The sequence below is a fragment of the Amborella trichopoda genome, chromosome 9, assembly GCF_054954075.1.
Source record: "Amborella trichopoda isolate Santa Cruz 75 chromosome 9, AtrichopodaSantaCruz75HAP2 v2.0, whole genome shotgun sequence".
NCBI classification, from domain to species: Eukaryota; Viridiplantae; Streptophyta; class Magnoliopsida; order Amborellales; family Amborellaceae; genus Amborella; species Amborella trichopoda.
This window is the reverse complement of record NC_142344.1, coordinates 55,210,459-55,234,694: the sequence shown is the minus strand read 5'-3', so window position 1 is coordinate 55,234,694 and position 24,236 is coordinate 55,210,459. Positions and strand designations below refer to the sequence as shown.

At 36.9% G+C, this 24,236-nt stretch overlaps 1 protein-coding gene across 2 annotated transcripts; it reads left to right on the top strand.

Moving 5' to 3' along the window:
• The first annotated feature begins 307 nt into the window (after positions 1-307).
• On the top strand, positions 308-23,411 carry LOC18447797 (P-loop containing nucleoside triphosphate hydrolases superfamily protein). Of its 2 annotated transcripts, XM_088846020.1 has the most exons (8): positions 875-1,068; positions 2,349-2,473; positions 7,361-7,511; positions 19,736-19,899; positions 20,020-20,164; positions 21,100-21,238; positions 22,171-22,286; positions 22,988-23,411. In XM_088846020.1, the coding sequence occupies exons 1-8, from the start codon at positions 1,066-1,068 to the stop codon at positions 23,165-23,167; spliced, it is 1,023 nt and encodes a 340-aa protein (XP_088702146.1). In that variant the 5' UTR covers positions 875-1,065; the 3' UTR covers positions 23,168-23,411. The 2 variants fall into 2 exon arrangements, with proteins under 2 accessions (XP_088702145.1, XP_088702146.1); XM_088846019.1 differs by lacking the exon at positions 19,736-19,899 and having other exon boundaries at positions 308-1,068; positions 20,054-20,164.
• Positions 23,412-24,236: the final 825 nt, after the last annotated feature.

Here is a 24,236-nt window from a genome sequence, read left to right as displayed (position 1 = left end):
GTTCAAAGATATAAAGCTTTTTAAAAAATCGGACAATGATTTCATGCAACCGTTGTATAATAATTTGATGCAACAATTTTAAAAAATTATCTTATGGCCATTTGTTTGATTCAAAATTTAAAATATATTCTCTTTTTATTTTAATGAATAATTATAAAAAAAATAAATTGAAAATACCATCTCAAAAATAATTTTTTAGCCCAATTAAAATAAAGCTAAAGTTGCATCAAGTTATTTTCTATAACATTTAGAAGAATGATTTTAGGAGACCCTCTCGCATTTATATGTGGGTAGGATTTCAAGAATTACCATTAAATTTGTCATATAGCTAAAAAAAAAATTTATTATAAATTAAATTTAATGGTGATCGTTTGGATCGTACACATGCGCGCGTGGAAGGGTTTCACAGGATAATTACTCTAAATATAATCTCGTACAAATATTTCCATGCCTACCAAACCTGCCCTCTGAGAGAAGTTTCCCGATTTTAGAGTGAAGGTGGCGTTCGGGTTTTCAGGGAGGGAGATTTCTAATTGAGAGAGAGAGAGAGAGAGGGTCGTTTTCTGGTTTTCCATAGCGCGATGGTGTCCGATCTGATAGAGAGAGAGGTGTTTTGGCCTTAGAGAGAGAGAGAGGTCTTTGTAAAGTTGAGAGAGAAAGAGAGGTCTTTGTAAAATTGAGAGAGAAAGAGAGAGGTCTTTGTAAAATTGAGAGAGAAAGAGAGAGGTCTTTGTAAAATTCTTCAGAGCTCGAGTGGGTCTTGTTTGTTATAGCATTGAGAGAGAGAGAGAGAGAGAGAGAGAGAGAGAGAGAGAGAGAGAGAGAGAGATGGAAAGTAGTGTGAGAAACATCCTGGAGCAGGAGGAGCTGAAGTGGGTTTTTGTTGGGGGCAAAGGGGGAGTTGGGAAAACGACATGCAGTTCAGTTCTCTCTATTCTTCTCTCTAGGGTTCGATCCTCTGTTCTCATCATCTCCACTGACCCTGCTCATAACCTCAGCGACGCCTTTCAACAAAGATTTACAAAGTCACCCACTCTTGTCCATGGCTTCTCCAATCTCTATGCAATGGTACTATGAATTCTTACTGAGCTGGATCTCTATTGGGCTATGACCTCTGATTGCCTTCTCTTTTTTTGTACTAAAAGCCCATTGAAATTGGATGTAAATTCTTGAGTTTGTGGTTAAATTTAGTTGGGTTTTGGCCTCTAAAATTGGATGAGAACTCTGAAAATTTTAATGGAACTAATATTTTTGTAGTGGGTTTGGAGTTTGGACATTTACTTTCTTTCTGTTTTATTTTTCTTTAAATAAAAATTGAAAAAATTGGATGAAAGCTCTCAATTTGTGATTAAACTAATATTTTTCCATGTTGGATTTAGGCTCTTAATTGCTTGTTTTATTTATTTATTTGCAACTTTTCCCATTATAATTTGATGAGAAGTCTGAAGTTTGTGGTTAACCTGGGGTGATATATATTCATGGGGGATATAATAATGAATTTCTGGTTATATGTATGCTGAAGAGTTGCTTTAATTGCGTAATTCGTAGAAGGGTTTTGTTCAATTTTCTGTTCTCTTTTTTGGTTTTTATTGCAATTTTTTTATCATACACCTTTTTTTCTTGGATTCCTTATCCCCCTTATTTTTGTTTCTTATTCAGTTTCTCTTTCAGTATTATCTTTATACTCTGTTTTCTTATATAGTTTCTCATGCATCCTGTTGCCTAGTTTACTTTAGTGGGCTATTTGAGTCTTTCATATTTGCTCATTTTGATTAAAATTCCCTGTTTTTTGTGTTATTACATTGTTAATAAATTATGCTTGGCACAACATTTTACTATAATGAAGATGATATCGAACTTAGCTTTGAAATAAGGCCTGCTCTCTTGAATTGTGCAGTTTTGATGTTTCTGATTGATTGTGTGATTGGTATCATTGGGGATTCAGGGGTTTGGTCGGGCTGACTATTCTTTTCCTTTAGCAGTTTTTGACTCGAGAAGTATATCCTACAGCATTGGCGTAGGGTATTAAAGGTACATCATGGGCGCATTTGCCATCTGTTACTGTTGATGGTGGTGGAGATTAACCATAGATGCCCATGATGAACACTCACCTGAATACGGTTAATCTCCATTGTCACTCACTGGGAGTGGACGGTGGATTGCGCCATGGTGTAGAAAACACCAACACAATTGGTGTTTGATGCTCCCTTTCAACTATGTCTTTTTTCCTTTCTAGCTGAAATCTGAATGGTCGTGATTGTGCAAAATGTATCTTTAGTTGTTTTTTTGGGTTCAAGATGTCTTTGATATTAGAAAAGATTGCTTATTACTGGGGTTTGAATGCATAGGAAGTGGATCCCAATGTGGAGAAAGATGAGTTGCCCAATGTAGAAGGAATGGACAGCTTTATTTCTGAGTTAACAAATGCGATTCCCGGCATTGATGAGGCTATGAGCTTTGCTGAGATGCTTAAGTAAGTATTTATCTTTCTTGATTTACTCACATGCTTTGAATATGAATATTGCTAGAATCAGTTCTATGGAAATTATGGAGGTGTTCAAAGTTAGGGGTTTGCATGGTAGAGAACAAGTTAGATTTCACATGTTGAATTTTGAGTAACAATGGTATTGGCATTGTGTTTTCCCTGCAGTCTTCTTGTACTTATTTTCCTTTGTAAGACCATGTAGGCCTTCCTATCTTGGATTCAGTTACATGCCTAACTTCATAACCGAGTGTTCCTTAGGTTTTTTTGTTGAAAATTTGTTACTGAAGTTGATTCTATTCTAATTTTGGCACTAGGTTGGAGTCATCATAAGAACATTACATTTTAAATGCATTCCGTGTTGTCAATGTTAAAAAATTCGGCCGCCTGACCGCCTAGGCGAAATTTTTTAAAAAACGCCTAGGTGCAGTCTTTGCGGGGGCATTATGCGTTTTTGCCTCTGGGCGCTTGCCTAGGCGCCGCCCCGTGACCACTTTCGACCAGCGGAAAAAAACCCTTGGGTGAGGGTAAGACATGTAATCCCCCCCCCTAAAAAGGGGGGAAAAAGGGTTTTAGGGGATATTCTAAACCCCTAATAGAAAATTTGTGGCCTTTAAGGTGAGAAAAACCTCTCAAAAACCACTCTTTTGGGATTTATTGAAAGATCGATAAATTTTTTATTTTTTCAATTTCTTCCCAAAACGAAGGCAATAGTTCGTGGGTGGATTTGGGGCTTCAATAGACGAGGTTTGCACCAATTTAAAGAATTATCATATTTGAAAGAGTGTTTTGATTTTATTTTGCTACAACATATTATGTTATGAATCATGCATTTTTTCTTATACATTTTTTTTTCTTTTACGGTATATTTACATGTTTGTAGTTAAAAAATTGATTTTTTTGGTGATTTATTGATTTTTTTCTCATTTGGACAATGAAATTGAGCATATATCGTATTCTTTTATGAATAATTGATTCCTTTTTTGTACAATGTGTCTTATTTTGATATTCTATTTTTTTTGTTTGAGTTTATTTGATAAATAATTGATTATGTGATATCTTAATGGGTTAAGTCTTATGTGAAAGTGAAACTAAAGTCTTAAAATGTCTTATATATTCAGTTATTCATTTAAGCCTTATTGTAAAGTAATAGTTAGTGTCTCATGTTTGGGGTGGGGGTTTGATTTTGGTGAGGGCACCCTGTCCCTGGGGCAGCCGCCTGAATGCCTAGGCGGCCAGGCATCCAAACCTCGTAGGCGCCTAAATCCATTTGTTTGAACATTGCGTGTTGTACAGAGGACTTGAGAATGTTACGGCATTATGAAAATATTACATTTATTTTCATTTCGATAATTGTGGATCTTACATTATCTTCCTTAAAAGAAGAAAAAAGAAAAAAAAAAATAGGGATCTCACATTTCTGTACTTCGTCTTGGAGTACATTTTAAGATACTCTGTAATGTTCACTTCAACCAGCACCCAATTTGCTGAACGACAAACATATAAACCAATATAATGACACACTTTAATTGTTTGGCAACTAATAAAAATAGATTTTTTTTGACAAAAACTAATAAAATTAGATTTGCTTGAGATATTTAACTCTCCTATTGAAAACACGATACTTCACCTGGTATTTTTGGTCCAGCATGTCTTTTCTCTACATGAGCTCTTGAGAATCGGTTTGAGCCTGTTGGAGCATTTTTCTCTTCTAACTTTTTTATTTTTTAAGCCACTTCAAGGGCCTTAATAGGCCTTGTCTATGGTGGATCCATGTAGATTGGCTTTGAGCATTCCTGTGCCCCTTGGAGTCATGGTGTTTGGATCAATGTTATTAAGTCGGGAATGGAAGTTGAACTAATGGGGCACCAGTTCATTGGATAGACCAGTTTAAAATTAGGAAAATACAAATAAATGAAAAATAGAGAAAATAGGAAAAATAACCTGAATATATAGAAAAATAAGAAAAATTCATGAAATTGTTAGGAACAAAAATATATGCAAAATATAAAAAATAAAAGTTGGTCAAAAGAGGTTTGATCCGGCTGGTGCACACCAGTTGAACCGGTCTAAGCTAGCGGTTTAGACCTGTTCAAATCGGTTTGATTGGTTCATACTGTGCAATGCCCAGCTGGTTTGGGACTGCTGAACCGACCTGGTTAGCTAGTTTCCAGTCTGAACTGGCTGGTCTTTTCTGGTCTTAATACCATGGGTTTGGATGGCTTTCCTGCAGAGGTGTGATCCTTACTGTTGATCATCATCAGAGGAGAGGTTTTTCAATAACCAATATGTGCATCATGTGCTGCATTGAAGCTGAAATAGGCATATCATCTTCTGGCTTTTGTCAGGTTGTTGGTAAGGTTTTGGCCTTCTTCCTCCATTTATTTGGTTTCTTATGGATTAGGCCATGATCAATTGCTTCACTTTGGATTCGGTGTGGCTCTTGGTCTATCAATGAGAGAGACATATTCTATGAAGGATCGATGTACTCGGAATCTTGCTGGGGCTTTGGAATGAGAGAAATAGGAGGATCTTCCAAGAATTAAGGATAGATGGCAGGATTCATATGGAAAGAATATGGGGCCGAATCATTTTTGTGAATATATCAAGGCCAGAATTTAGAGGCATGAGCTTTCTAGATATTCTGAGAGAATGGAGACTGGTGGTTCCAGTATCATACAGAACATAAAACATTGGTTGACACTGAAGACAAGATGGATAATGGTGAACTTTGATGGGAGTTCCTGGGGTAATCCTAGTCCGGGGGGGTTATTGGAGATATTCACAGAGATGACAAGGGGTACACCTTGCCGTTCTATGCTCGGCAACTGGGTATATGTTACTCTTCTAATGCTTAAGCTAGGGCCCTTGTCTAAGCTTTGTGAATATAGAAGGGAGGTTCCATTAATTTTCAAGGTAATTGCCTCAATGCCATCATATAGGTGTGGGTGGAGCCCTCCCTTTTGTTAATTATCTATGATTTTTAAGGAAATTTCTGGTCCAGTTAGGGAGAGAGAGGTATGTTGTTTTGTCATGTTTTCTGAGATGCCTAATGGAGATGCAAATACATTGTCAAAGAGTAGTATAAATCGAGATGTAACACTTATTACTAGGGACTAGACCTGTCATTGAGATGTGACCTTGGCATTGTCATAATGCTGGTCTCAATTTGTATTTCTAAAACTTCAACAAAATGAATCAAACAAGAGCTATGTGAAAATAGCACATGTTTTGATCATTTATGAGTTGCATATTACATGTCGCACATAGAGATAGAGCTGGGTGGGCGAAGTGGAGATGTGAGACCAGCTTTGCTTTATGGGGCAGAATGTTGGGCGGACAAAAAACACTATACCACAAAATGAGTGTAGCGGAGATGAAGATGTAGCAAGGCAATAACGGATAGAATCCGAAATGAATCCATTTGGGAAAGTTTAGGTGTGGCACCAATAGGCGATAAAATGAGAAAGAGTAGACTTAGGTGGACTGGCCATATGTGGTGTCGACCTAGTACAACACATGTTAGGAGGTGCGAGTTAGTTCAAGTGGAAGACTTGAAAAGGGAAAGGGGTAGGGGGGTAGGGGCCCAAAAGGACGTGGTTGGAGTCCAAAAAGATATAGGGCCTAATGGCCTCACTGAGGGTATGGTCTTAAATAGAGCAGAATCGTGGACAAGGATTCGTGTAGCCGATCCCAATTAATTGGGAAAAGGCTATGATGATCATGATATTACATGTAACATCGAGTTCCACGTGCCACACAACTGTAAATCCCTGTGTATCTCAATTAAAGTTAAACTTGATAAAATATTGCATCTCTTGCTGCTTCCAATAAAATATTGGTCATGGCGAAGTTCATAACATGCAGAAGTTCTCATAACCTGAAATCTGTGTAGTTCTTCATTTGGAATATTCAAATAGACTTTTCCTATGTTCCTTGTTTTAGTTTATGAAATGGATGTATTACATATAGAAGATAAAGTAGTTTATGCATCAGGGGTGCAGGACATATGACTGCATTTGCATCCCTCGAGGCATCAAGATGGATGTGGGGTTGTAGTATTTCCATAAAAAGGAAAAATCAATGGTTTGAAATGTTTTTCACAAAATTATCAATTTTACTTTTTAAAATTTACTTTTTTTACACATTCGTGTTCTCCATGTTAGATATTATGTATACCTAAAAAATTAGGTCCAAAATCTATCTCAAAAATGGATTATGAAGAAGGGATGCATATCTATATATGAGTCCTAGGATTCATTAAAACCGTGTCCTATATAGAATATCTTATTTATTTTGACTTATGAGTATACAGTTCTATGCACTAATGATTTTATTTTTTCTTCTTTGTGAGTCAATTTGTTTGAGAACACAATAACTTTTGAATAAATTTTTATTAATAGGGAAAAAGGATCCTTATTGGAACATATGAGCAGTGATTGATTATTAGAGATGATATTGTCATATTATTCTGAAAATCTGGGGTTGGTCTGCTGGTTTGATGTTGGCTTTGATAGATGCTTATCAGTGGCGCAAAACTTGCCGCGATCCACTCAGGCCCAAGTGAGTCACTCGGACCTGGCAGGGTGCTGAGTCTGAGTGAAAAAGCCTTGGGAACCGGTCAAGTCTCACTGGTTTCCAAGGTTTTTTTGTTATTTTGTCTAGAGATTTGTCCCAGTCTGACTCTCTGACCACAGTCCTACCCAGTTCCACAGCTACGTCCGAGCTTAAAAACACTTGTGCTTATCAATAAAAATGAAAAAGATCTTATTGTGTGCTTGTTACATTTTTCTTATGTTTCTCTATTATTGGTTTTTATGTTATCTGCTATCTCCATTATTCTGGTTCTTATTGAGACTACCATCCTTTCTTCTACAGATTAGTACAAACAATGGATTATTCAGTTATAGTGTTTGATACTGCGCCTACGGGGCATACACTGCGTTTGTTGCAATTTCCATCTACCTTGGAGAAAGGACTTGCGAAGATGATGAGCTTGAAAAACAAATTTGGAGGCCTCATAAACCAGGTAGTGCTTAGATTTCATGTTCAGTTTACTTTCTTCTTCTTCTTTTCACTGCCCTCAAAGAACAAGAAGTGAAAATTTTCCCTTTGTTAGCTTTTTATTCATTTTATCAGTAGCATAGGATTGAAACGAGCAACTGTGTGTGTGAATTGAGAGCCCCAAGTCCATGAACCAAGTATTGATTGTTTATTGGTTGTTGCTAGTGAATGGTTTTTCTTTGGGGTCTATCATCTTGGCATTAAATTTATAAATCTGTGTTGGGTGGCAAAATGAGTTCTCCATGTTCTTGATAATGCAAAATAGTAATGCAGGAATAGATATTCTACTTTTTTCATGTCTCATAATGACCAAATCTTTTTGCTTGAAAAAATGACTTCATTCTAAGTTTTGTGTTGTTTTAGATGGGTATGGATTTTCAATTTCTTTTTGTAAATTCTGAGAACAAGAAAGAGCTTTCACTCACTATTCCATTGAAGGTTCTCTTGTTATGGAGAAGTTCTCATTTGCTATGGGTGAATTTGAAGCATATGAACTATTGGATTAGTGATACTATGTGATTGAACATCAAATAACTTTTTATTAATGAAACTTGTAAATATAACTCCGATCCGATCCATATGCTTTCATCTTTTTGCTATAAATGAGAATGATGGTGATCGGGTGATGGTACTTTCTTTCTTCATAACACTGCCATGATCGAGATGATGAAGGGCTGGTGGGCAGGACAAGGGAATGCCTTCCAGGCATCTGAGGATTGGAATAGGATTCACTTGGATGTGGAGTGGAAGGAGTACAGGTTTTGATAATGATAAGAGTGGAAGGAATACCAATTGAGTACATTGTCATAGATATCCAGGAATGGTGTTTTTAAACTCAAGACGGCTTAAGTAGCTGTCATGGTGGCATGTGTTCCATGCTTGGAGGTGTCACCGGTTCGATTCTTACACTCTCCGTGCTTGGACGCCAGGCCCCCCTCTCTCTCTCTCTCATGTGGTGAAAGGTATTCTAAAAAAAACTCAAGTGTGCCGGACCAGTTAATATAGGTGGTTTGCTTAGGGATTGATTAGGGCATATATGGTCTTTTGGAGTCCATAGGGATCAATGATTTGACCATAGCTGTGACAGGGGCTCTCCTTGATGACGTATAGATTCTCTTAGGGGTGTAAACTGGTCGGGTGGGCTCGTGTCTAGTCCGACGTGGACGCGGACGTGGATGCTGACACCAATGCCAACCCGACAAGGTGAATGGCTAGACTCGGACTCTGTCTGGTCCAGGTTGATCGCATTGGGGTAGGCTCAGGTTTGGATAAATTATAAAAATTTAAAAATATATTTATATATTTTATAAACTTACATAGAATATTTTGGGTTGGCTCGGGCTTGACTTGGATCCGATCCGGTAAGGTCTAGGATGGACCTGCACCCGACTCAACCTGATTATGGGGTCCAAAGTTCTACACCTAGATCCAACTTACTTGTTCGAGAATTTGGATTGCAATCCCTAACTCATTTGCTTCCCTCTTAGACTAGAAAGCAATGTAACTTAGACGTGTGTTGGTTCTTAGCACATTTGACACACTACGGACATGATCTACATATCTGATACTTTAACAACTTCTTTTTTAGGGTCCCAATAGTAGTACTTAATTTCACTTAGTATTACCTCCTTGTAAATGATGTATGGAATTATAAATGTCTCACACCTGAAAGGCTTGTTTAGGGGTTTGGCATTTCTGATGTGTTTCTTTGACCCCTTAGCCAATTTACCTTATCACCATGCATTTGGCTTTGTGTCACTCCCTGACGTGGGACCTACACTTCATCAAAATGTGTTGGGAGAGGTGTATTTCGATTAATTTCTTATAACGTACTTTATTTTTCTTTGATAAATAAGCCAGCATTCGTTGACGTTTCCCCAGAATTTTACGCATACCTCTTTGGGATAAAAAGTTTCTTTTTGTGCAGTTCCAAATGTGAAGTAAGTTGTAAGTCAATTATTCCTTGCATCATAGGTGTTGCTGCGTCTTGAGATCCTAATTGCCATGGATCCGCAGCATCACAAGGAGCGATTGTGAGGAATAGTCATTCTAGAAAACTCATTTGGGATGTATCGTCATTCAACACTCCTCACAGGTGTCTATATTTCATACACTGGTCTCCGATCATGGCAACCAAAAATGGCTCTACCAAGAATTGATTCCTTGGCCTCTTGAGTTAAAACAGTAACGTCCACCACTATGCTAAGCTTTTGCGATTAAGTATTGATAGATTTATTGTATACAGATTTTGGGCATTGTTTCGCTCATAGAGTAGAAAATTATTCAAGAACTGAGAATAACAAAAATGTTAAGGGCCCGGTTTCTATGCGGCTAACCCCGCATATGTAGAAATGCAGGCTACTTTATAAATCTATTTTTGAGATGGATAATAGTTACCGGGATCTCCTCCATTGCGTGGCGATCCCTTGCAAAACCTCAATTCTCTCGATCTTGGAGTGGATCTCGTCTGAAACTCAATTTAGTGTTTTGGGATCTCCCGCCATCTTATAAGGTAGCAAGTTCCTTACAATTTAATTTCGCGTTTCTGAACATTGCAGGATTTAGTTCCCTAGTCTTGTGGTTCGCGCTCTAGAGTACATTGGGATCTAGATTCCAAAATAACGGAACACAAGCATCGCCATATATGGCATCCAGATCCTACAATATGGGATCACTTTAAAGTTCTGTATTTATTTCATAGAAGGACTAAGCCTACATGTTATTGGTTAACAACGCCGGGAGCTACATTTTAAAGCCACGGACCCTTATTACCTACACGTGGTACTCGTGTTCTAAGAAAATGGAGCTCGCTCCTATAAAAGTTATTCCTCGCTCCATAATATTTTGGATCACTTTTAGTAATGCGCTCCTTGAGTTAAGAAACTGAAAAAAATCCATTGGGAATTTCGTTTCTTACATACAGGGTCTCGCACCTTTATATAATAATTTTTGATCCTATGTAATAAAGGAGCTCGATCCCCAACACACATGGACCTCAATCCTGACCTTTGAGTTTGTACGGGCATTGATCCCTAACACAAGAATCTTCAGTATAGCTTCGATCCGCCAATCCCACCCTCGATCTTGGAACTGTTCCCATACCCAACAACTATGAGATGGATTTTAAGATTTAATTTTTAAGGACATGTAATCTCTAACATGGAGATCATGAATTTGTAAAAATAAATAAATTTTAAAAACTAGAAATGATAATTCTAGTAAGAAAACATTTGGACCGTTAGTTTCCATTGTTTTTAGATGTAACACCTACTTGCATCCATCTTTAAGATGGATGCTTTACACTTTCTGGACCGCATATGTAGAAATGGGGTCTAGCCCGCATGAAACAATTTTCCAAATGTTAAAGCAACATTTAATTTAGAGCCTGCTTGATAACTGGAAGCTGGAACCTCCCTGGGATGTGGAAGCTCTTTCTCCATGGAAGCTACAATGAGTTCTGGAACTGACAAATACTGTTTAATAACTTGTTTGGAATTTAAGGAAGTCTGGAATTGAAGGAAGGTTGGGAACCTATGTTTGATTGAACCTTGAATTCTGGAGGTTTGGAGATTGGGAAATAAGCCAGTCATAACCGTTCCTTAAATTTTTCACTGATGCGAGGTTGATAATTTTTTATGAAGGACATTTTGAATTCATATGATCCTTAGTGTGTCTAACATATGCACTTCAGATCACTAAAAAAGAAGACAGATTGCATATATTTTTGCATGAAAATGAATATGAATATCTTCATATTTTATTGGTAAATTTTTCCCTTTGTTTCTTTTGTCCCATAGCCCATCCATAAAACAATACTCTTCTGTGAACATTGATATATGGTTAACTAATTTGCGGTCTCTCTCTCTCTCTCTGTTACCTTTCTATTTTGGAAACTTTGATTATGACGACCTGTCAATCTACTCACCCTCTGTCATGAAAAATAAAATACGACAAGTGATATGCATCTTCCTTGACATTTCAGGTTAATCAAATTTCAACTGAAATTGCTGATTATCAAATAAGTTCCGATATTCATCCATAATAAGCTACCGATCTCAAGAAGAGTACACCATCATAACCCTCTTCCAATTCTCCATTACATACACAGTACGAGCTATTCCAAATTAGTTCAAGAACATTCAACCATAACCTTCACGTTTCAAAATACTCAAACAATTAGGGGCTAAAGCCATAACCTGTCAATTGGCCATCACGTTTATTGAATTAGAACAAGTTCATAGTTTACCCCTTCCAATAAATAGCCTTACGAAGCTTTCATCACTCCAAGACCAGATCCACCCCCAAAACCTTGATAATGCATTACATAGATACAAAGTTCCCCTTGGTACTAGTTGAAATACTTTAATTCTTAACACATGATGAGAAGACCATAGTATAATTACAAAGGGTAAACACCTTGTACATGATACAATGGTCGGCATTTATTAGTTGCTTTGGTTGTGATCCATGTTCTTTTTTATAAGTATAGAAGTATTCTTCGTCTTGATCTCTAGTGCAAAAACCTTTAAATGATGCTCTACATTATCCGCTCGCTTGATCTCTACAATTCCTTAATGAAGTGTATATCCCAAGCCGTTTGCTCTTAAATACCCTGTAAAAATTTTTACGTGCCATTTCCTATTACACATGTGATGGAGGGAAAAATTATATTTATGTTTAATTTTTATTCAATTTTAAAGGATGTATATTTTGATTTTAGTTTTAGAGTTTAATTTTAGGGTTTTGTAGTTTCTAGGAATTATAGGTTTTTTAGTTTCTAGGAATACTAGGGACTTTTTAGATATTTTAATTAAAGTTAAGGAAATTAGTTTCAAGTTATACTTAACTTAGGACCTTTTGGTCATAAGTTAATTGTATGGACAAAAATTGTCCAAAACAATAATTTTTCAATATAAATAAGGGCATGGATGGGCTGGAGAGGCATTCTTGTATTCATCTTTAAGAAAAACAAGATTTTGTCTTGTAAAAGAAGCTTAAGGCTTGAGCCCTAGGTGGGAGAAAACCTTAGGGTTTCTTCAAAAGTGCTTGTGTCAAGGTGCTTTCGTGCTAAATATCTTATGTTTCATCAAGTTTTCCTACATCAAGTGGTATCAATGCCCATGATTACACGGAATTTACTGTAGCAAGCACATAAGTACTGTAGCAAGTACACAAAAGCTACTGTAGCAAGTCGGGGGAGTTACTGTAGCATCACTATTTTTGGTGCCCTAGGTCAACAACAAAAAGGGGAAGTTATAGTGGGGTCTAGAGTTTGTTGATTTTGGCCAAAGTTTTACCAAAATAACTTAGATTTTTCTGATTTCAGGAGTTTTTTGTTGATTGCTTGCCTAGGGTTTGTGATTTCGACGAACCCATAGCAGCGAGAAGGGGCCATAGAAGGGGGATTTTCGTAGATCCACTCCGTGATCCCATAGATGACAGAGTTGACAACTTGAAAGGCAAGTACAATAGCTGGCGTAATAATTCGTGAGCCTCAATAATGGGCAAGATGGTGATCTTTCAGCCCAAGAGGATCTCGAATACAAGTCTTTTCACTTTTGTGCTCTGCGTGGGGAGTCGAGTGTTGAGGATAACGACAGAAGGCCTAGATGTGGGGAACATCACTCTAGGGTTTTCGATTTAAAGGATGAGATTTTTTATTTTAAGACAGATTGCATGGAAAGTCAACAAATTGTAGATTGGAATTCACCACCAATCTTCGATATATACTTAGATAAACAATAAGATTTCTTAGGAGATTCGATCTATGATAAGGATCACGATGATGGTGAAGATATTTTGGAAGAGGGTGAAGTTGTTGGTTTAATCATTGATCTCAAAGATGCACTTGTGGTGTGTTCTAAGGCTGAGCTTGAGCAAATTCAGCAGGGTTACATGGCTGGAGTAATGCAAATTCAACAAGTTTATTTGATTAAAAATATTCTATCTAGATATAGTGACCCATTCCTTGAGGGTTTCTCAGTTCCAATGCATAAATATCGTGTTTTGATCACTGCAGTAACCCACAAGTCCCAGGATCACGTTTGCATTATTCGAGTTGAAAAATGTAATCGGATTGACGCTAATTCATCTTAGCACACTTCAAAACTCGAGGACTAGTTTTCTCCAACCAGGGGAGAATTATGGAGGGAAAAATTATACTTATTTTTAGTTTTTATTCAATTTTAAAGGATGTATATTTTGATTTTAGTTTTAGGGTTTAATTCTAGGGTTTTTAGTTTATAGGAATTCTGGGGACTTTTTAGATACTTTAGTTGAAGTAAGGGAGTTTAGTTTCAAGTTATACTTAAGTTATAACCTTTTGATCAAAAGTTAATTGTATGAACAATATTGTCTAAAATAATAATTTTTCAATATAAATAAGGGCATTGATGGGTTGGAGAGTCATTCATGTATTCCTCTTTAAGAAACGAAAGACTTTGTCTTACAAAAGAAGCCTAAGGCTTGAGCCCTAGGTGGGAGAAAACCTTAGGGTTTCTCCAACATTGCTTGTGTCAAGGTGTTTTCTTACTGAATTTCAATGTTTCATCAAGTTCTCTTGCATCAACATGTAAAGAAGGATTGGTGATAACTCTATAAAGCACCAATTCATGAATGTCATGAGAAATGATGCGTTGTGAACAATACTAAGTAAAATCTCCTCCTTGTTTCCACATATTTACATTCTTTGGCATATAAAAAATCCAAATTCAATCACAATTAATCCACCCAGCCCATTAAAATCAGGAAACAAATTCAATCCACATGCCATAGATCCCAACTCCAAATACCTTAAATATGGGTCTAATGTAATTTCATCCCGTGAAAAGGAGAAGCATTCAATCCACATGCCAAATAGGGAGTTTAAATACCAGAGAAATACAATATACATAAAGTAATATCGGTCCCATGTCATGCCCACCCATATTGTTTTTAGTTCAACAACATGGACACATCCAAAGAAAAGATTCCACACCAAGAACAAAAAGATTCCACAACAAGCACAATGTATTTCACAAACGAGCAATAAGGCCTCAATAACAAAGTAGAAGCATTGTGAAAACCTCCCCTTCTCTCAATCCAAACAAAGAGAAACCACAACCACCTCATAGTTTTCATCTCAAAAAACAGAAAGCTTAGAAGTCACAAGCACACCATATATCACAAACAACCATTGGGTATTGAAATAGTAGAACTTTAAGTACGAAGTTGTACTTGATAACGACTTCATAGAGCTTTTGCCTTCACAGCTTCTAAGATCTCAGGATCACAATGTTGGGCTTCATAGTGAGAAGGGTCCCAAAATGCTGCACAAAATAGAAGAGGAGTGGAATGGAAGTATTGCTTTGAATGTGAGACAGAGGGAGATAGGGAGAGAGAAAGATGGAGAGATATGCAAAGATAGAAAGAGCAGTGGAGAGAGAAAGAGTGGGGATCAGGGAAGTGAGAACAATGAAAGAGGGGAAAGGAGCAAGGATTAAGGGTTGTCAGGGAGAGAGACTTTGGATGTGAGAGAGGGAAAAAGAAAGATGGAGAGATTTGTAGGGGGAGAGGGTTGTGAATAGAAAACAAGAGAGGAGATAGAGAGAGAAAATGGAGAAGAGAAGAGAGAGAGAGTGGTGATCAGGGAAGAGAGAGGGGAAGAGTAGGGTGGCTAGGGCTCAGAGAGAGAGAAAGAGGAGAATAGAGAGGAAGATTCTAGGGCTGAGAGAGAGAGAGAGGGTGAGTGTGGAGATCAGTGATAGGGGAAGATAGAGTAAGGCAGGTTATGGTTTTTGGGGAACAGTAGGGTGGCTAGGGCTGAGAGAGAGAGAGAAAGAGGAGAAGAGAGAGGAAGATTCTAGGGCTGAGAGAGAGAGAGAAGGTGTGTGTGGAGATCAGTGATAGGGGAAGATAGAGTAAGGCAGGTTATGGTTTTTGGGGAAGAGATAAGTAGCTTTCATCGGGTTTGTTTTTTTTTTCCACTAGTTTTGCCACTTTTTTGGAGCCCCCACATTCTAGTATCTCGGCTTCCATTGGGTTGGGGTATGGAAGCTAGCTATTTGGGGCTTCTTTTGGGGGCAGTATTTCCATATGCTGCAGTACTGTAGCACTTCCCCGTGCCAACAGGGAAGTGTTCCTGTTTGGTGAAACTTGTGGCTACAGTCGAAATTTCCACCAAACAAGCACTCCCGTAGTTCGTCACATACATAGGTTTCCAAATTTTATGCATTTAAGTTAAACAAGATAACTATATCATATGTATACATGACACATTTTATAGTAAAGCATCCACGCGACGTGGATGCTCAATTGGTGCACAACACCCTCCAGGGGTTCAGGGAAGAAAATGGACGACCATAATTGCATTTAGTATTTTAATTTCAAATTTTCCCCACGTATTAGATTGACTTCAAATTTTGGAGGTTTGCACCATACTAGGCAGATCTAAAATAATCTAATAAATAATTCAAAAAATAAATTGAACAATATGCTCTTAAATGTTTCAAGGGTATTTTGGTGAAATGATTTTTTTTTTACAGATTCTTATTTTAAATTTTTAGGTCCGCTTGATTGAGAAGTGTCATCATCAGAGCCTTTTCCCCAATATTTGGGATCGGTTGTATAAATCTTGGTTCGTTATTCTGCTGTATCAAGGACCATACCCTTAGTGAGGCCATAAGTCCCCATATCTTTTTGCCTTACTTTCAACCATGTTCTTTTGGGCTTACCCCTCGCCCTTTTTGAGCCTTCTACTTGGACCAACTCGCACCTCCTAATAGGAGTTGTACTGGGTCTGCTGCACATGGCCAATCCACCTAAGTCTACTTTCTCCCAGTTTCTGTCTTTTGGAGCCATAGCTAAGTTCTTCCTAATGTATTCATTTAGAATTCTATCCCTTCTTGTCTTGCCACTTATCCATCTCAACATCCTCATCTCTGCTACAATCATCTTATGGGTATTGTTATTTCTTGACCGCCCAACATTTCGCCCTATAAAGTAAAACTGGTGTCACAACTGTCCTATAAAACGTCCCTTCAGCCTCATTGTCATTGATATGCAACGATCACATAAAACTCCAGTTGCACATCTCCACTTCGCCCATCCGGCTCTAATTCTTGATTGAGAAGTGTGCGAACGCCAAATTTCAAGTTAATCTAATTGGTATAAACAATCAAATTAAAGTACTAAATAAAATCGTGGTTGTCCATTTTATTCCTTTCTAATATGAATTGTTTTAGGGTGCTTGTTCACCATTTGTGTCCACATATTGTCAATACTATGCTCTCTTTCAAAATTAAGCTAGTAGTATTAATGATAGTTTTGGAAGCAAAGCTTATATATTACATTGAAATTGGACATTGAATATATGATATCTTCTATTCTTGCTTTTCTTTTAATTATTTAAGTTAGTAACTGTGGGTTGCCAATATATAAAAAGCGGTGGGCGGTGCCTAGGCGGCCAAGGGGGGGCTGGCTGTAGGGCATGATGTGAGTGCCTAGGCGGTGCCTCAGGCTTGGGTGCCCTAGCCTTAGAAATATGCATGCATATGTATATAGAACATGTTGTATGCATATATGTTATCTATTATATGTAATAAATTATATTTCTGTGTAATCAATTACATTAAAAATTTGAATAACGGGAAATATACAAAGTTTGAAAATAATTTGATAACTGTTAAATCACTTAACACATCTAACCCAACCAAAAAGACATTTTGAAAGATCTTAAATACAAAGAAATTTAACAAAAGCTCACTGACCTTTGTTGTATTACCTCTGATTCTCTATGTTTCAGATGAATCTTGAGCTTTAAATCATCCAAAATCTCCTCTTGTAACCTCTCTCAGTATTTCATGAACGATCTTCCAAAAAAGGTTTGATTTGATTTGATTTCTCAAAGATAATTGCTTTTCAATCTTAAAAAAGAAAATATGAATTTTTTTATTTCTTTTTCACAAAAAAGAGGAAAAAGTCTAGGGAGCAACAGGTGGGAGGGGGGCTGGGATAACCCCCAATGTCTTCTCCAAAGCCTCTTGCCCTTTATATGGGTGGAAGGATAAAAATGCTGCATTTTGGGCAACTGTGGTGGGAGTCTCTGCTGAGATGCTAGATGCCTGTGGTGCACTCTGAGGTGCGGTCTACGCACTTGGGGCGGGTGCTTTTTGACACATTGTGTGAGCCGTTAACCACAGACCACGTAGTAAACTTAAAGTCAAGATTAACTAATAAAAGACTGAAAGTAGGTCTTTTTTTTTTTTTCATTCTAAGAAAAAACTGAAAATAGGTTTTTAAATGTTCTTGTTAGCTAGAATATCAGTCACTAAGTTTCTCTTTGACATATGGAACATAATATAAGAAAACAGTCGATTATCTGTATATATTGTCTTTCTTTTTTTGTTAGAGAATGTACCACATTATCCTCATTCTCAAAAAATAAGTGTACCACATTATCCTTTATAAGGATGGGATCTAGATTAATTATACTTTATCAATTTTATTGCTCAAAGTAATTTTTTATTTATTCTCCAAATTTTCTTAGACTCATATACATGTGTGTGTTTGTGTAGGGGAGTGATTTAGGCAATGGTTTAATAGTAAAATAGTTAAACGACTCCTTCAAAAACCAAACATACATACATATCTGTGTGTGCGAGCGTGTTTGCACACGTGATCGTGCATGCATGCGTGTCTTCAGAGTGATTTCATGGCAAGGGTTTAATCATAATATAATTCAATGACTACTTCCAAGACCATGTGTGTGTGTGTGCGCGCCTTCAAAGTGATTTCATGGCAAGGGTTTAATCATAATATAATGCAATGACTTCTTCAAAGACCATGTTAGGGGCATTTGTTCACTAAAACATTTTGTACACACTCTCTTCACCATAAAGATCAATCTCAAAAAATTAAAAATTTTAAAAAGCACCAACAGGGAGGGCATTCAGTTAGATCAGGGCCATAAAGGGATTTTTTCGAACCCCAAATTTTGTTAATAACCTTATAATCTATAAAAGAACAATTTAGAAAAGAAAAAATTGATTTTGAGTCTTAAGGTCTAGATGTAAATATCCACCAAATGGATAGTTTGTACCAGTGTTTAAAAATTGCCGATCCGATCCGGAATTGGGCGATCGGGATCGGATATCGGTGATACCGCTCCGAATCCAAAAAAATAAAACGGGATCCAAACGGTTACATCTTTTTTGACTTTTTTTATTGAAACACTCGCTGCACGTTTGACTTTTTTATTGAAAAATCGCTGCACAGCACGGTAAGGTGCCTCAATAATGCCTCACTAGCTGTGTCATTGGCCCAAGCGCAAATATAACTCCTTTAAGTTATCTTGTCTCTGTTTTATAACCCCTTCCACCCCTTCACCTCCCGTACTTCCACGATGTGAGATATATATTACATAACAAATGAGCGGGATTCTCGCCTCCCCAACTCTCGCACTCTCTCTGTCCACCAAACTCTTTCACGCCAACATGGTCTCTCTCGCGATTTGGTCAATTGGACAACGCCTCCATAATTACCAAAAAAAAAAAAAAAAAAAAACTCCACCAAAACTCTCTCTAGAACCGGTGAAGTGTGTATAGCTATTTGAAAAGAAAAAAAATAGTACTAGCTCATAGGATATTAGAACAATAAAAAATAATATTAATACTAGTTTATTGACCATTAAAAAAAATTACTAGTTTATGAGGCATTTTAAGAGAAAAAAAATAACACTAGCCCAAACCACTTTAAAATCTATTTTAAAGTTGCGTTGTCAATTATCCCGTATTGCTAGTATGATAGTTATTTGTTTTTCTAATTTTGTTATAAAATAATTACAAATTTACGTTTCTAAATTCTATACTTTTATAGATATATTTATTTGTAAGGGTCACAATTTTGTTTATTACAATATTATAATTGATAATATACATTGATAACCAAATCTTGTATTTTATTTATTTATTTATTTACATTATAAATTATATAATGTATTATTTTTATAATAGCCGTAACTAATTTTTTTAAAAAATTAGATGATATTATCAGACAAATTTTAAATTTATTCATATAGGGAAAGAACTTCTCAATATTCGCATATTGATAAAAAAAATGAAAGTTTTTAATGTAGTACCCCCATTTTTTATTGGATTCTTAAAAAGCAACATTTATAATGATTTTTAATAATTTTTTTGGAATTTTTTGAAGGCCGAATTCGATAGATTTGACCAACTCCCGATCCAAAACGCCGATTCACCGATTCGGATGGGTTTTTGGGGTGCCCGATCCGGAGCACCGATCTGTTTTTTAAACCACTGTACATTGTTGGTTTGGGACTCCTCTGGACCTTTTTTCTTTGCATATCTGAAAGTGTAAGCTGACTTTTTCCTTTGCTCATATTTTCCCTTATAGCTAATCTAAGTAGGCTGTCTAATGTTGGAAGAAAAATATTTCCTTCATGTTTTGATAAAATTTATCGTTGTAATCTCTAGTAAAGAAGTGCTATTGATGGTAGATGAATGGCAGGTAACTAGGATGTTTGGTGTTGATGAAGAATTCGGTGAGGATGCAATCTTGGGAAAGCTTGAAGGCATGAAAGATGTGATTGAACAAGTCAACAGACAGTTCCGTAATCCAGTAAGATCAAAGCATTTCAATTCTTATATTTTTTTTTGTGACTAATAAAACCTTTTTAGTTATCAAAAGAAGATGAAACATTTGAACCAATGTCCCAGGACTCGCCTCGGCCAAGTTACTTTCCCCTTAGCCGAGTGAATTACAGGGGCGAGTCCAAGTAACTCGCCCAAGTCCAGTCCGAATAAAGAAAATAAAAAGAAAAACAAAATAAATAGTACAAATTATATGACATGCCCGTTTCTCAAAAAAAAAAAAATTATATGACATGCTCAATAATTACAACTACCTTGATTGGGCATCTTGGTTAGACGCCATGGTCCCTTAAGATGAGGTTGAGGGATCAACATACATCATCTGCATTATTTTCAACTGCTTTAAAAGAAAGGGCTGTATGTTCTCCTAAATAAATGACATGCCTCATTTCTTACAACTAGCTTAAACGGGTGTCTTGGTTAGACAGTGTGGCTCCTTTACATGAGGTTTGAGGGATCGAACCACAACATCTGGATTATTTTTGAACTCCGTAAAACATTATTTTCTTTGAAGGGACTCGAACCTCCAACATGAGGCTCAAAAGCGATCAATGCTAGCCAAAACACTTTCTGAGCATTCTCATATTAAAATAGACGTATTATTTATATTATAAAAAAGGGCTATATGTCCTCTAAAATTAAGGACGAGCCTAGAACGCTAGGCATTAAGAGAGGGCGGTGTTCTATTGGGTCGAACCTCCACCATGAGCCCAAGAACTTTAAATATTAACCAAGAACAGAACCTATCCGAACATTTTCAAATGAAATTGGACATAATATTATCTATATACTATACAATCATGAGTGTACAATGTACAAGGTAGAAACTCGCTTTGCAGTTGAATTATTTCCCTGCTCTTCTTCCTATCCTAGTCATCACATGATTTTGAGTGTCTTTTACAGGACTTGACAACCTTTGTTTGTGTTTGCATTCCGGAGTTTCTCTCACTATATGAGACAGAGAGGTTGGTGCAAGAGCTTGCGAAATTTGAGATTGACACCCACAATATCATCATTAATCAAGTCCTCTTTGATGAAGAAGGTAGATGTTATTTTTTAGTCCTTCACTGAAAGATGCATTAATCGGAAATATCCTTTGATGGTGCTTTTCTACTTTCCTTTTTTTGTATTTCTAGGAACATCATAAACAGTAGTCATAATTGGATTTCAATGAATAATCTGCATTGAATTGTATGGATAGACTTGAGTATTAATTGCAACCGAAACTTCATAATTGGATTTCAATGAATAAAGTGCATTGAATTGTATATATAGACTTGAGTATTAATTGCAACTGAAACTTTAACTTTCTCTGACAAGACTGTTTATTTAGTTTATAGCTATCTTTCTTCGTATGGTCTTTTAGATGCTTCTTTTGTTCTTTTGTCTTCGTGATAGGCTATTGGGTAGTTACAATTCGTCTCTCTTCTAAACTAACCGGCAGTCCGGCACAGACAACAAAAATAATATGTTCCACAAGGTTTCCAAAATCTGTCGTATTAGTATGTGATCATTTATTGCTATTTCTTGGAAATAACTGAACCAATCCTAGAAGGATTTAATGACCGAAACCTTGTTCCATTGACCTGCAACTTGTAACCATGTCTCTGATGTAATGCTTTATTTAGGTCATCATCTTCCAAAAATCTCTCTAAAGTAATAGTGATATTCTTTTTTGTGATTCCTTTTTTTATCATTTATTTTTAAGATTTGAATTTCTTTTCTACAATTTTCTCTACCAATTCCGGTACTCAATGTAGATAGGAGGGAGTATACCACGGTGTCTGTGTATAGTATATGAAGTTGCTCAATTGCTTTTGTAAAGCGAACCTCTATTCTGAAACTGGTGTTGCCTAATATAGAAAAGTAAATGGTTAAATGTATAGGAAATTAGATATGGGTGACGTGTTTTTTTAATGATTTCTAGATGTGATTTTCGAAAGAACTTAAGGGTATGGCTGCTACTTCTAATAGATGTTGAATCCAAGCTGTTGAAAGCGCGAATGAAGATGCAAAAGAAATATCTGGATCAATTCTATATGTTATATGAGGACTTCAACATCACTTTGCTACCCCTGCTTCCTGAGGAGGTAAGTAACCAGGGACCATATATTGTACTTGTTAAGGGTATTATACTATTGGTAACTCATACTCAAACGTCCACCATATATACTCATACCTAGATGGTAGACACGAGCAACAGTCCCCTCTTAAAAACAATGGCAGCCTTAAATAACTCATCTCCACTGTCTGTGGGTATTGTTTGTGAGTACCCAATACTAGTACAAAATGTCCCAAGTCTAGGCCTAGGACTGGTTAGAGAGAGAGAGAGAGAGAGAGAGAGAGAGCTAACTGAACTGAACTGAGGTCTATAGGTTTGTGGTGAAAGAGAGTGTTTGTGGTATGTGTTTTTGAGAGAGAGAGAGAGAGAGAGAGAGAGCTAACTGAACTGAGGTCTATAGGTTTGTGGTGAAAGAGAGTGTTTGTGGTATATGTTTTTGAGAGAGAGAGAGAGAGAGAGAGAGAGAGAGAGAGAGAGAGAGAGAGAGAGAGAGAGAGGGGCTTGACTGAAGATTGGTCATGTGGAGTGGAAGTTCTTGCATGTCCATGCATGTTTGTGTGTGAGAGAGAGAGAGAGAGAGGAGAGGGAGATAGAGAGAGAGTGGTGTGACTGAGGGTTGGTCATGTGGAGTGGAAGTTCTTGCACATGCTCATGTGTGTGTGCTCGTGTGTGTGTGCACGTGTGTGCATGTTTGAGAGAGAGAGCCTAACTAGAATTGGTGTTTCTCAGGTTTGTGGGGTTGAAGCACTAAAGAAATTTTCTGCACACGTCTTAACACCATATCAGCCGTCCACCACCCCCAAGGGGACTGTGGAAGAGCTGGTGAAAAGAATATCTACCCTCAGGTTGCAACTCAAAGAGGCTGAAACTGAGCTTGAAAGACTAAGGAAAGGCAAAGATAAGATCTGAGTCCAGTTTCTTCTTGCATCATTTTCTTGCAATTCTTTCAATTTTGAGTTCCACTTTTTTGTTCCCTTGTAACATGACATAATGGCCCATGCTGCATTGCTGCCTATTTATCAACCGAGTTTTCCAATCTCCTCTTTCTCTGCAAAATACTAGATTGTTTATCACATTGCTTTCTTACAAATGTTGAGTTTGAATGATACACTCCCAACCACCTAATTTTATAAATAAACTGTCTTATTATGAACTTTCCCTTTGTTTAGCAAAAAAAAAAAAAGATGAATTTAACTTGTAAATTGTGGGACCTGAAATGAGAAATGATGACATGAACCCATTGTTTAAGGTTAGAACATTAAAATTCGTACATGTTAAACATGCACCATTTTGGCATAAAACCAGTTGTATGGATGACTTAATTAGGCACTTACAAGATGAGGTACCGCGATGTATGTTGTTCATATGATATAGTTTTGATCGATAAGTCCCAAAATGGTGTCAACACAAAGTTACAACTTTGGAAGGATGCTCTAAAGGTTTTAAAATTATCTGGACTAAGATAAAGTATATAGAATGCAAGTTTAATAATAATAGGAGTACGGACGATGAAATAGTTAAGATTGACGGTTGGGAAATATAAAAAAGAGTGCATTTCAATATCTTGGATCAATAATCCATGAAAATGGAGAGACTAAGGAAGACGTCGCACATAGAATTAGAGCTGGAGGGATGAAATGAAGATGTGCAATCACAATTTTATATGATCGCTGCATACCAATGAAGTTGAAGGGTAAGTTTTATAAAACAACTGTGAAACTAGGCTTTGCTCTATGGGGCGGAATATTGGGCGGTCAAAAAACAATATACCCATAGAATGAGTTTAGCGGAGATAAGGATGTTGAGATGGATGAGTGGCAAGACAAGAATGGATAGAATTCACAATGAATAAATTTGGGAAAGTTTAGGTGTGGCACCAATAAGTGATGAGATGGACTAGATATAGGTGGACTGGCCAATCTGTAACGTAGACGCAATAAACTTGTTAGGAGGTGCGAGTTAGTTTAAGTTGAAGGCT